The 12,636-nt window shown below is 45.2% G+C and overlaps 1 protein-coding gene across 2 annotated transcripts in view; it reads left to right on the top strand.

Moving 5' to 3' along the window:
- Positions 1–12,636, top strand: part of SRRD (SRR1 domain containing) — a 22,239-nt gene that overhangs the window by 7,089 nt on the left and 2,514 nt on the right. For both annotated transcript variants that reach the window (XM_032653827.1, XM_032653829.1), the window contains 3 exons: positions 9,110–9,150; positions 10,708–10,967; positions 11,054–11,152. In XM_032653827.1, the coding sequence (XP_032509718.1) occupies positions 9,110–9,150; positions 10,708–10,967; positions 11,054–11,152 (400 nt within the window). The remainder of the gene's footprint in view (positions 1–9,109; positions 9,151–10,707; positions 10,968–11,053; positions 11,153–12,636) is intronic.

The raw sequence follows: 12,636 nt of genomic DNA, 5'->3' as shown, positions 1-12,636 counted from the left end.
AAGGTGAGAGTGGGCATCCTTGTCTTCTTCCAGATTTTAGCTGGAAGGCTTTCAGCGTTTCACCATTTAATATTATATTGGCTGGGGGTTTGTCATAACTAGCTTTTATTATATTGAGATGTGTTCCCCTCTATACATAACAACTTCAGTAAGAGTTTTTTTCATGAATGGATGTTGAATTTTGTCAAATGCTTTTTCTGTGTCTATTGAGATGATCATGTGGTTTTTATCTTTTCTTTTTGGTGATGTGGTGTATCACACTGATTGATTTGCATATGTTGAACCATCCTCGTGAACTTGGGATGAACCTCGGTTGTGGTGTATGATCTTCTTTTAAATTAATTTTATTTATTTATTTATTGGCTGTGTTGGGTCTTTGTTGCTGCACGCGGGCTTTCTTTAGTTGCGGCGAACAGGAGCTACTCTTCGTTGCAGTGCGTGGGCTTCTCATTGCGGTGGCTTCTCTTGTTGCAGAGCACGGGCTCTCGGCACGCGGGCTTCAGTAGTTGTGGCTCGTGGGCTCAGTAGTTGTGGCTTGAAGGCTCTAAAGCACAGGCTCAGTAGTTGTGGCACATGGGCTTGGTTGCTCTGCAGCATGTGGGATCTTCCCAGACCAGGGCTTGAACCCATGTCCCCTGCCTTGGCAGGCGGATTCTTAACCACTGCGCCACCAGTGAAGCCCATCTTTTTTATGTGTTGTTGGATTCAGTTTGCTAATATTTTGTTGAGAATTTTTGCATCTATATTCATCAAAGATATTGGTCTGTCATTTTCTTTTTTTTGGTGGTGTCTTTGTCTGGTTTTGGTATCAGAGTGATGGTGGCTTCATCAAATGTCTTTGGGAGTTTTCCCTCCTCTTCATTTTTTTTGGAAGAGTTTGAGAAGGACTGGTATAAGTTCTTCTTTGTATGTTTGGTAGAATTCACCTGTGAAGCCATGTGGTCCTGCATTTTGTTTGTAGGGAGTTTTAAAATTACAGATTCTATTTCACATCTAGTGATCAGTCTGTTCAAATTATCTATTTCTTCTTGATTCAGTTCTGGTGGGCTCTATGTTTCTGGAAACTTATCCATTTCTTTAGGTTGTCGAATTTGTCGGCATATAATTGTTCATAGTATTCCCTTATGGTTTTTTGTATTTCTGCCATATCAGTTGTTATGTCTTGTTTTTCATTTCTTATTTTGTTGATTTGTGTTCTCTCTCTTTTCTTCTTGTTGAGCCTGGCCAGAGGTTTGTCAGTCTTGTTTATCCTTTCAAAGAACCAGCTCTTGGTTTTACTGAGTTTTTCTAATCTCTATTTTATTTATTTCCTCTCTGATCTTTATTATTTCCTTCCTTCTGCTGATTTTAGGTTTTGTTTGTTCTTTTTATAAGTCTTTTAGGTTGTAGGTTAGGTTGTTTATTTGAGATTTTTCTTGTTTTTTGAGGAAGGCCTGTATCTCTATGAACTTCCCTCTAAGAACTGCTTTTGCTGCATCACATAGATTTTGTATGGTTGTGTTTTCATTTTCATTTGTCTCAAGGTATTTTTAAATCTCTTCTTTGATTTCATCATTGACCGCTTGGTTTTTTAGTAGTACGTTGTTTCGTCTCCATGTAATCATTTTATTCTCATTTCTTTTTCTGTGGTTAATTTCCAGTTTCATGCTTTTGTGGTCAGAAAAGATGCTTGACATAATTTCTGCACCATTAAATTTGTTGAGGCTTGTTTTGTGCCCTAGTATGTGGTCAATCCTAGAGAATGTTCCATGTGCAATTGAAAAGAATGTGTATTCTGGGGTTTTTTTTGGATGTAATGTCCTAAAAATATCAATTAAGTCTAACATTTTCTGTGTTTAGGATCTCTCTTGCCTTGATTTTCTGTGTAGAAGATCTGTCCATTGATGTGAGTGAGGTGTTAAAGTCTCCTACTATTATTGTATTACTGTCAGTTTCTCCCTTTATGTCTGTTAGTATTTGTTTCATGTATTTGGGTGTGCCTATGTTAGGTGCATATATGTTGATGAGTTTAAAATCCTTTTCTTGTATTGATCCTTTTATCATTATATAGTGTCCTTCTTTATCTTTCTTTATGGCCTTTGTTTTAAAGTCTATTTTGTGTGATATGAGTATTGCAACCTCTGCTTTTCAACCTGTGTGTGTCCTTTGCCCTAAGTGGGTCTCTCTTGTAGGCAGCATATTATAGGCTCTTTTTTAAAAAAAAAATCCAGTCTGCCACTCTGTCTTTTGATCGGAGCATTTAGTCCATTGACATTTAAGATAATTATCGATAGATATGTATTTATTGCCATTTTAAACCTTGTTTTCCCATTGATTTTATGTTTCTTCTTTGTCCTTTTCATTTTTCCTTTTGTGGCTTGATGATTTTCTTTTGTATTATGTTTATGTTCTCTTCTTTTTGGTTTTTGTGAATCTATTGTATGTTTTTGATTTGTGGTTACCCTGTTTTTCATGTATGTTACCCCCTTCCTATATCTACTTGTCTTAGACTGGTACTCATATAGGCTCAAACACTTTCTAAGGAAAAAAAATCAGCATTTTCTTACTCTTCTTCCCCGCATTTTATGATTTTGATGTCCTCTGTTACATCTTCACGTTCATCCTTTTGCTGTTCACTGTGGTTATCATCACTGTCACAGAAATTTTTTGATTTTTTTTTTTAATCTGTGTACTGGCTTATTTAAGTGATTTACTTTCCCATTGTGATTTTTTCTTTCCTATATATTCTTACTTCTTTTCTATTTAGGGAAGACCTTTCAATATTTCCTTTAGGATAGGTTTAGTATTCTTTTAGTTTTTGCTTGTCTGAGAAATTCTGTATCTCTCCTTCTGTTCTAAATGATAATCTTGCTGGGTGGAGTATCCTAGGTTGCAGATTTTTCCCTTTCAGGACTTTGAATATATCTTGCCACTTCCTTCTGGCCTGCAACATTTATGTAGAGAAATTGACTGATAGCCTTATAGTAGTGTTCCCTTGTAATTAACTCTTTGTTTTTCTCTTGCTGCCTTTAGAATCCTCTCTTTCTCTTTAACTTTTTTCCATTTTTATTATATGTCTTGGTGTAGGTCTGTTTGGGTTTGTCTTGTTTGGGACCCTCTGTGCTTCCTGTACCTGGATATCTGTTTCCTTCTTTGTTTTTTTAAATTTATTTATTTAATTTATTTATTTTTGGCTGTGTTGGGTCTTCGTCGCTGCGTGTGGGTGGGCTTTCTCTAGTTGTGGTGCACGGGCTTCTCATTGTCATGGCTTCTCTTGTTGCAGAGCACGGGCTCTAGGCACAGGCTTAGTAGTCGTGGCACGTGGCCTCAGCAGCTGTGGCTTGCAGGCTCTAGAGCGCAGGCTCAGTAGTTGTGGTGCATGCGCTTAGCTGCTCCACGGCATGTGGGATCTTCCTGGACCAGGGCTCGAACCTGTGTCCCCTGCATTGGCAGGCGGATTCTTAACCACTGCGCCACCAGGGAAGCCCCTGTTTCCTTCTTTAGGTTTGGGAAGTTTTCAGCCATAATTTCTTCGAATTCATTTTCGATCCCCTTGTCTCTTTCTTCCCCTTCTGGAATCCCTGTTATGCATGCTGTATATTATCCTGTAGGTCTCTTATGTTGCTTTCTTTTTTTTCATTTGGCTTTCGGTCTGTTGTGCTGATTGGGTGATTTCCATTATTCTATCTTCAAGGTCACTTATTCGTTCTTCTGCATTATTTATTCTGCTGTTCATTGCCTTTCTGTCAGCTTTCATATCTGTAAATGAGTTTTCTAATTTTTCTTGGTTCCTCTTTATAGTTTTACAGTACTCTGCATTTCTGTCAATAGCCTTTCTTAATTCCTTCCGTATTTTCATTATCCCATTTTTGGAATAGGTGTCTGTTAGACTGAAGAGGTCTGCTTCATTGTTCTCTCAGGGGAATTCTCTTGGTCTTTTAACTGGGAGTTGTTCCTCTGCTTCTTCATTTTACTTACATTTCTCTTACTCTGTGAGTTTAGGAGAAGCAGTTGTCTACTGTGGTCTCGGAGGGCTATTTATATGTGGAGGCGTCCCTGTGTAGCTTGTGGGGTGTTCATATGTTTGGTGCAAGGGTTGTTTTTAGTATGGATGCTTGTCGCCTCTTTCTTCGGCGTGTGCTAGGCATTGTCCCCTTGATAGGGGTGTGCAGATGTGTGGTGGCTGATGCCCGGTCCTGGGGTTCTTGGTGGCAGTGTTGGCTTAGGCGCACCCCCCGAGCACACAGTGGGAGCGGAGGCGGCTCTCAACCGCTCCTGGCGTCTGGGTGGGTGGCAGCGGCAGCTCACAACTGCCCCCGGAACCCATGCAGTGTCCTGCCCTCTGCGAACGCGCACACAGGGAAAAAGGCTACAGTGGTGGGTCCCGCCCCTCCCCTGTCACACCCCCCAAACAATGTCACCTGGCCTCTAAGGTGGTCTGGGCTTCCTCTGCATACACCCTCAGTTGTGGTCACACAGATTCCAGCCCCTCACGCCCCCGCCCCGAGCTTTTTTCCACACAGCCACCCCCAGCCCTCTCTCAGGGTCTGATTGAAGCCCAGGTTCCAGCACCCAGCCCTTGCCTCTGCCGGCAGATGCACATCTCAGGCTGGGGAGTGCAGGGCAACGGCACTGACCGTCTGTGAAGTCCTCTGTCTGCCACAAACCAGCTGCTGTGTTCTCCCCAAGGCTCTGAAGCTCTCTGTCTGTCCTGGCCAATCTCCCGACCGGTGAGGGGGCTTCCCAGGTTGTAGAAACCTTTCCTCATTCACAGCTCCTTCCCAGGGGCACAGGTTCTGTCCTGATTCCGTTCTCACTTTCTTTTTTTTCCCTTTCATCCTACCTGGTTACGTGGAGATTTTCTTTCTCTTTTAGCAGTCTGAGGTCTTCTGCCAGCATTCAGTAGGTATTCTGTGAGAATTATTCCTCACGTAGATGTATTTTTTTGTGTGTGTGTACTGTGTTTGGTCTTCATTGCTGCGTGCGGGCTTTCCCTAGTTGCGGCGAGCGGGGGCTACTCTTCGTTGCGGTGCGCGGGCTTCTCATTGCAGTGGCTTCTCTTGTTGTGGAGCACGGGCTCTAGGCACGCGGGCTTCAGCAGTTGCCAACCCACCTGATCTTAAAAGGGCACTGGCCTCCCTGTCTTCCCCATTGGTCCTGGGAATCCTCAACTTCCAGGAAAGCCAGTTGGTCTCCAGTCACCTTTAGGACCTTGTGGACCTATTGGACCTGGAATGCCTCGTGGACCACCACCTCTAGTGAGACCTCTCTCTCCTTTTTCACCTGAGGGTCCAGGAGGACCTTGAATTAAAGTGATATTTTTCAATGTCTGAGAATGTTCCCAATCTTTTAGCCTGAAATCATTAGTGATATTATTCAGTAGTTTCACTTCTCCTTTTATTTCCTGTTCCAAATGCACTTTTTCCCCCCAGAGACATAATTTCTGCTTATGCATTATACATATGCTCCTTTAACTTACTCATCTCCTGCCACTATTCTGATGATAGGTACAAGAACTGCAAACACAAGGAGATAAAGGGCAATCAATGCAGCTTTGAAAGACTTAGTTTCTCTTGAAGGGCAAGGCCATTTTTAGGATTCAGAGGAAGCAAAGCTGCCACTGAGCAAGCATCAGACTTCACAAATTCTGAACAGCTATCAGTGTTCTCCTGTTGATTGGGAAAGCTGTCCCACTGTGTCATACTTCTGAAGCAGAAGCCACTAGAGCCATAAACTGGTGAGGACACTTCAATGATCATTTTGATGAATTCCTGGAAGCTGAGTGAGGACTAGTGTGAGAGTCTCTGAGAGACTTCTGGGGGCTTCAGTCCTAGGGGCACCCCCAAACTTACCTGGGCTTTACCTGCAGGAACCCAACCAGGGTCTTACAGTGAAGAGCCAAGAAAAATCACCTGGTGCCTCTGGCAGAGGGAGGGGAAAACTAACCATTTAAAATACAACCAGAGCATTCTTCATAACAAAGGCTTGCTCTCCAGTGAAAAAGCCGTATGTATATAGCCTTTACCATGTTATGTTCCCTCTATACCTGCCGTGTTCAGAGCGTTTATCATAAATGGAGGTTGAATTTTGTCAAATGCTTTTTCTGCATCTATTGAGATGACCATGTGATTTTGATCCTTCATTTTGTTAATGTGATGCGTTACGCTACGCTGACTGATATGCAGATGTTGAGCCAACCTTGCATCCCTGGAATATTGGATCGCACTTAATCGTGGTGTATGATCCTTTTAATGTCTTTTTGAATGCGGTTTGCTAAGTTTTTTAAAAGATTTATTAATTTATTTTTTGGCTGCATTGGGTCTTAGTTGCGGCACACAGGATCTTCATTAAGGCATGCAGGACCTTTCTTTGTGGTGTGCAGGCCCTTCGTTGTGTGTGGGTTTTGTCTCTCTAGTTGTGGCTGCGGGCTCCAAAGCACAGGGGCTCTGTAGTTTGCAGCACGCGGGCTCTAGTTGAGGTGTGCCAGTTCAGTAGTTGTGGCGCACGGGCCCAGTTGCGCCGCGGCATGTGGGATCTTAGTTCCTTGACCAGGGAATGTGTCCCCTGCATTGTAAGGCGGATTCCCTATCACTGGACCACCAGGGAAGTCCCTGGTTTGCTAATATTTTTGATGAGCATTTTTGTATCTGTGTTCGTCAGGGGTATTGGCCTGTAATTTCCTTTCCTTATGGCATCCTTGTCTGGTTTTGCTAGGGTTATGCTAGCCTTATAAAATGAGTTTGGAAGTGTTCCCTCCTCCTCTATTTTTAGAAGAGCTTGAGAAAGATCAGTATTAATTCTTCTTTGAATATTTGGTAGAATTCACCAGTGAAGCTATTTGGTCCTGGACTTTTGTTTGTTGGGAGTTTTGTTTTTTTTTTTTTTGCGGTATGCAGGTCTCTCTCACTGCTGTGGCCTCTCCCGTTGCGGAACACAGGCTCCGGACGTGCAGGCCCAGCGGCCACAGCCCACGGGCCCAGTCCCTCCGCGGCATGTGGGATCCTCCCGGACCGGGGCACGAACCCGTGTCCCCTGCATCAGCAGGCTGACTCTCAACCACTGCGCCACCAGGGAAGCCCGGGAGTTTTTTGATTACTGATTCAACCTCCTTACTAGTAATCAGTCTGTTCAGGTTTTCTATTTCTTCATGATTCAGTCTTGGAAGGTTATATATTTCTAGGAATTTATCCATTTCTTCTGGGTCGTCCAGTTTGTTGGCATGTAATTGTTCCGAGTGGTCTTTATGATCCTTTATATTTCTATGGTATCAGTTGTTATACGTCTTCTCTTTCATTTCTATGGTATCAGTTGTTATGTCTCTTTCACGATCTTCCTGGACCAGCCCTGTTTTTTTTTTTTTCTTGGTGAGTCTAGCTAACAGTATGTCAATTTTTATCTTTTCAAAGAACCAGCTCTTGGGCTTCCCTGGTGGCACAGTGGTTGAGGGTCCACCTGCTGATGCAGGGGACACGGATTCGTGCCCTGGTCCGGGAAGATCCCACATGCTGCGGAGTGGCTAGGCCCGTGAGCCATAGCCGCTGAGCCTGTGCATCCGGAGCCTCTGCTCCGCAACGGGAGAGGCCACAACAGTGAGAGGCCCGCGTACCGCAAAAAAAAAAACCAACCAGCTCTTAGTTTTATTGATCTTCTCTATTGTCTTTTTAGTCTTTATTTCCTTCATTTCTGCTCTGATCTTTTTTTTTTAATATAAATTTATTTCATTTATTTATTTTTGGCTGCACTGGGTATTTGTTGCTGCGTGCGGGCTTTCTCTAGTCGCGGACAGCAGGGGCTACTCTTCGTTGTGGTGTGCAGGCTTCTCATTGCGGTGGCTTCTCTTGCTGCGAAGCACGGGCTCTATGCATGTGGGATTCAGTAGTTGTGGCGCGTGGGCTCAGTAGTTGTGGCACGTGGGCTCAGTAGTTGTGGCACACAGGCTTAGTTGCTCTGTGGCACGTGGGATCTTCCCGGACCAGGGCTTGAACCTGTATCCCCTGCATTGGCAAGTGGATTCTTTTTTTTTTTTTTAATGTATTTATTCATTTAATTTTTGCCTGCATTAGGTCTTAGCTGCTGCACGTGGGCTTTCTCTAGTTGCAATGAGGGGGAGCTACTCTTTGCTGTGGGGCACAGGCTCTAGGCGTGCGGGCTTCAGTAGTTGTGGCCCGTGGGCTCTAGAGCACAGGCTCAGTAGTTGTGGCACACGGGCTTAGTTGCTCCGTGGCATGTCGGATCTTCCCAGACCAGGGCTCAAACCCGTGTCCCCTGCGTTGGCAGGCGGATTCTTAATCACTGCACCACCAGGGAAGTCCCAAGACTTTTCTTGTTTCTTGAGGAAGCCACTTATCACTATGAACATCCTTCTTAGAATAGCTTTTGCTGCATCCCATAAATTTTTGTATGTCTCTGTTTTAAAGTCTATCTTGTCTAATAGAAGTATAGCTCTCCCGCTTTCTTTTGGTTTGTTTGCATGGAATATCTTTTCCTAGCCCTTCATTTTCAGTCTGTGTGTCCTTATGTCAGAAATGATTCTCTTGTAGGTATGGGTCCTGTGTTTTAATCCATTTACCAACTCTATGTCTTTTGATTGGAGAATTCATTCATTTCATTTAAATTAATTATTGACTGTGTTTTGCTCTGGTTTGTGCCTAGACACTTGGTTTTGTCCCTTTTACTTTCACCTTGGAATTATTTGCAGTAACAAAGGCCATTTATTGAGTACCTGCTCTGTACGAGGCACCGTGTTGAGTGTTAACCCATTTCACTCCTACCGTAACCCTCTGTGATGGGTGCGGTTCTTATCCCTATTTTAGAGATGAGGAAACTAAAGTTCAGAGAGGCTAAATCTCTGCATCTAACCACCAATTGTGGAGCTGCACCTGTGTGCCAAGACCCAGACCAACGTGTCCCCGGGGGTCAGGGGCCTCCTCCAGGAAGCCCTCTCTCCTGCCATCTCTGAGCCCCAGCAGCTCTGTTCTGGCCATATTCACCTGGTACCCTCCTCCAGTCTCACAGGTGGACTCTGTGTCTGAGGGTGCTCCACCGTCCTCACATCCCAGCCAGGAGGAAGGTCCCTGTTAGGGCAGCCCTGAAAGGGATGAGAGATGACCACGCCATTTTTTCTCAACAGGGAGGACCTGCTTATCTCTGATTTCTGGAGTTCAGCACTAGGTGGGTACCATCTGGCTCAGGCTGGAGGCAGTCAGGGTGGGAGGAGGGCCTGGATGTGGGCAAAGCAAGGAATCCAGCTCTCATTGGATGAGGTTTTGCTTCAGAGTGGTGTGCATGCTGCTGGGTTCTAATTCTGACTTCCCCCTTACAACTGTGTGTCTTTTGGCACTTAACTCTGGTCCTCAGTTTCTTTATCTGTGGAATGGACATGAAAATGTGCATATCCTGTAGTGTAATTTTGAATATTAAATGAGGCATTCAGTAAAGTGCTTACGACAGTGTGTGCCTGCTGCACAGGAGGCAGTAAATGTTCGTTGTCATTATCAGTGTTGTTGAAATTTATATTTATCCTGCTCTTCCCCTTGACTTTACATTGTAGACCCCACCCCCTGCTGTTATACTCTCTTCCTAAACATAATCTGTGGCAACATAAATAATAATACACAATGTGAATATACCATAGTTGTAATTTTTATTGAGGGACACTTAGTTTCCTTTTTTGTTGTTTTTTTAAAATTTATTGTACATAATTTTTCTTTTTTTAAACAGTAATCAAAACTTAAAAATTTGTTTTTAATTAAAAGAATTTTTTTAGCCGCACCATGCAGCATGTGGGATCTCAGTTCCCCAACCAGGGATCAAACCCCTGCCCCCTGCGGTGGAAGTGCAGAGTCTTAACCACTGGACCACCAGGGAATTCCCAATATACATAAATTTTCAATGAGCACCCTTATGCATAAAGTTTTTACCAAATTTAGGGTAATCTTCTTAGTATATATTCCCAGAGGTGGAAGTGATCAACTTGATATCCACTGTCAAGTTGTTTTCCAAAAAAAGCTTTTACTGATTCTTTGACCAGCATGGATGAAAAGAGCCAGCTTTTCGTGCAACCTTTCCTAGCCTGGGTCTTACTTAAACGTATCTTTGCTGATAAGTCAAAACTGGTATCTTATTATGGGAATATAGGGCTGTTTGCTTTTTGTTTTGTTCTACGTACAGATTTGTTCTGCTAAATTCAGTACCAGTATAAGAGGAGAGACGAGAACTCACCACTCTGTGAAACGATTTAGACAGAGTATTTTTCATTGTCTAGAAGCCCCAGCCTACCTTTTTTTCTTTTAGTTTTTTACACATTAAATATTCTTATTCCCAGTTATTTATAGTGTCATTTTGAGAGCTCTGCTCCTCTATTCTTTTTTATTGTAAAAAAAAAGTAGGTATTTCAGACCATCACTTGCATTTACCTGGCTGCCTCTTATTAAATTAGAATGAGTTGACAATGAGCGTTAGATGGAAACCGTGCCCATGAACGAAACCTGAGTTTTGCTGGAAACAAGTCTTTTCAGTTGTAGGCTGTGGGTAGCCAGGGAGCTGACAGCCATCAGTTCTGGGTGGACGTGGCAGCATGTCCCGGGCACGTTTGGGAGCGAGGCCAGCAGCCCTTTTCTCTGAGGAGCTGGCCTTTTCAAGCCTGCTCCTCTTCTCCCTGGGTCCATGGAGGATTTGGTTCTCAGGGTCAGAGCATGCCCTCTGACTGTACTGGGCCTGCTCTTTCAGAAACCATCAACAGGTGTCTTAGGAAATATCTGGAACAGCTGAAGGCCCCTGTGGGGCCTCTTTCAGAAGCCCTTGGAAACCTGCATCTCGACTCATCACCAGGTGAGTCAGATGTGGCCCCTGGCCCCGTCCCAGAAGAGACCCCTGTCACAGGATCCTGCCGTTTGAAGTGTGTGTGTTACGGCGTTGGGAACTTCGCCACCTGCGTCATAGCTAGAAACCAGCTGGCATTTTTGCTTCTCTTTCTGGAGAAGTGCCAGGTAAATTTTGGTACCCTTCTTTATTGTCTCCTTCCTTGGTCTTGTGCACACAGATGTTGACTAAGACACCCATTTGCCCTCTGCAGATCCCCAGAAGTCACTGCTGGGTGTATGACCCTCTGTTTAGCCAGCTGGAAATTGCGGTTCTTAGCACCCTTGGTGTGGTTGTTCTCAGTGAGAACGAGGTACGTGGTGTAAGAGAGGGGAGCAGGGAGGGCTGGGCAGCTGCTCACCAAGCTGACCCCGGGCCCTGTCCCGGGGCGCCAGGCTCTGTGACTAGCGGTGCCTCCTCCCCAGGGCGTCCGTGTGTGGCTGGTCTGTTACCCCGTTTGGACCTATGTTGTGCCTGTCAGAAGAAAAAAATCACACAATGGCACAAACACGTTAGGTGTGCAAAATTCTCGTTAAGAATTCTGTCCCAATTTTATGCTTAGTTGGTATTTACTGTTGCTGCAGGAGAATAGAGGGCACAGTCTCCGCACCTCAAACGAGGTCCTTCCGGTTGGAACGTGCCTTGTCCTGGGGGAGGGAAGCCGTAGACCAGTCACACACATAGCACCTGGCTGAGAGTTACGGCTAAGTCCTTGGCCTACCCTGCACCCCTAAAAAGGCTGGGATTCAGATTTCTGAGACCTCTGGAAAAAACATCACTGCAGAAGCCAAGGGCTGGAGCGACTCTATGCAGGTACCCCTACATTTAGTCAGGCATTGTCTTGAGGATCACAGAATCATCATTTTGTTCCTCTCGGTTCTGAAACCGCCATCTCGTTGCTTTATTATGAAACATGAAAATTAGGCCCAGCTGAGAGGAGAGGCAGTCTGTGATGTTGGCGGGGTCCTAAAACACTGCGGTTCAGCTCAGGTCATCCCGATCGGGCTCTGAGTGCCTGCTCTGTGCGAGGCAGGGAGCTCTGGGGAGCCCGAGGGCGGTGGGCGCTGCTCTCCGCCACTGCAGGGCACGTGGCTGTGAACAGGCGCATGACGAGTGGACAGCGAGCAGAGCCACGCCTGGGAACTGAGACGGAGGACACCTGTGCTCTTCCGGGGGTCCAGGAAGGCTTCCTGGGTCTGAGCTGGGATTTGAAGGTCTCCCGGGAGTTTGCTGAGAGCCAGGACTGCAGGCAGCCTGGGCGGAGGCGCTGCTCAGGAACCACGGCCAGTGTGTTATGGGCTGGGGAAGCTGCAGGGAGAGAAGAGAGGCCTAGGGTCGCCGGCGCCAGACAGCAAGGGCCAGGGGGCTTGTTCCCGCCAGAGAGGTGGCAGAGATGGCATAGAGCAGAGGTTCTCCAGAGGCGGTGACTGGACCCCCAGGGCACGTTTGAAAAGGACTGAGTTACGATAGGGATCTGCAGAAAGTGACTCAGGAAAACACGAGTACCTGAGGGACAGTGACCTCTGTCCCTCCTGCCCTGCTGTCACGGACCCAAGCTGCCCCTTCATTAGTCCAGAGCCTTCTGCGTTCATGGGACACGCATTTGTTAAGTAAACGCGAGTTCTTTCTGGACTTCATGATTTCTTGACTTTTAGTCCCGTATAATCCTATAGATTTCACGTGCACTGCTTATGTAACTATTCCACAAGATAATGTAGTAGTTTTTTTCCATTTGATGCTTCAGTTCGCCTTCCCCTCAGCTCATCATTTGTTCAGCTACATTGACCTGTGGTGACA

This window comes from Phocoena sinus, chromosome 14, assembly GCF_008692025.1.
Source record: "Phocoena sinus isolate mPhoSin1 chromosome 14, mPhoSin1.pri, whole genome shotgun sequence".
Classification (NCBI taxonomy): Eukaryota; Metazoa; Chordata; class Mammalia; order Artiodactyla; family Phocoenidae; genus Phocoena; species Phocoena sinus.
The sequence above is the reverse complement of the archived record's forward strand: the minus strand, read 5'-3'. Positions and strand labels throughout refer to the sequence as shown.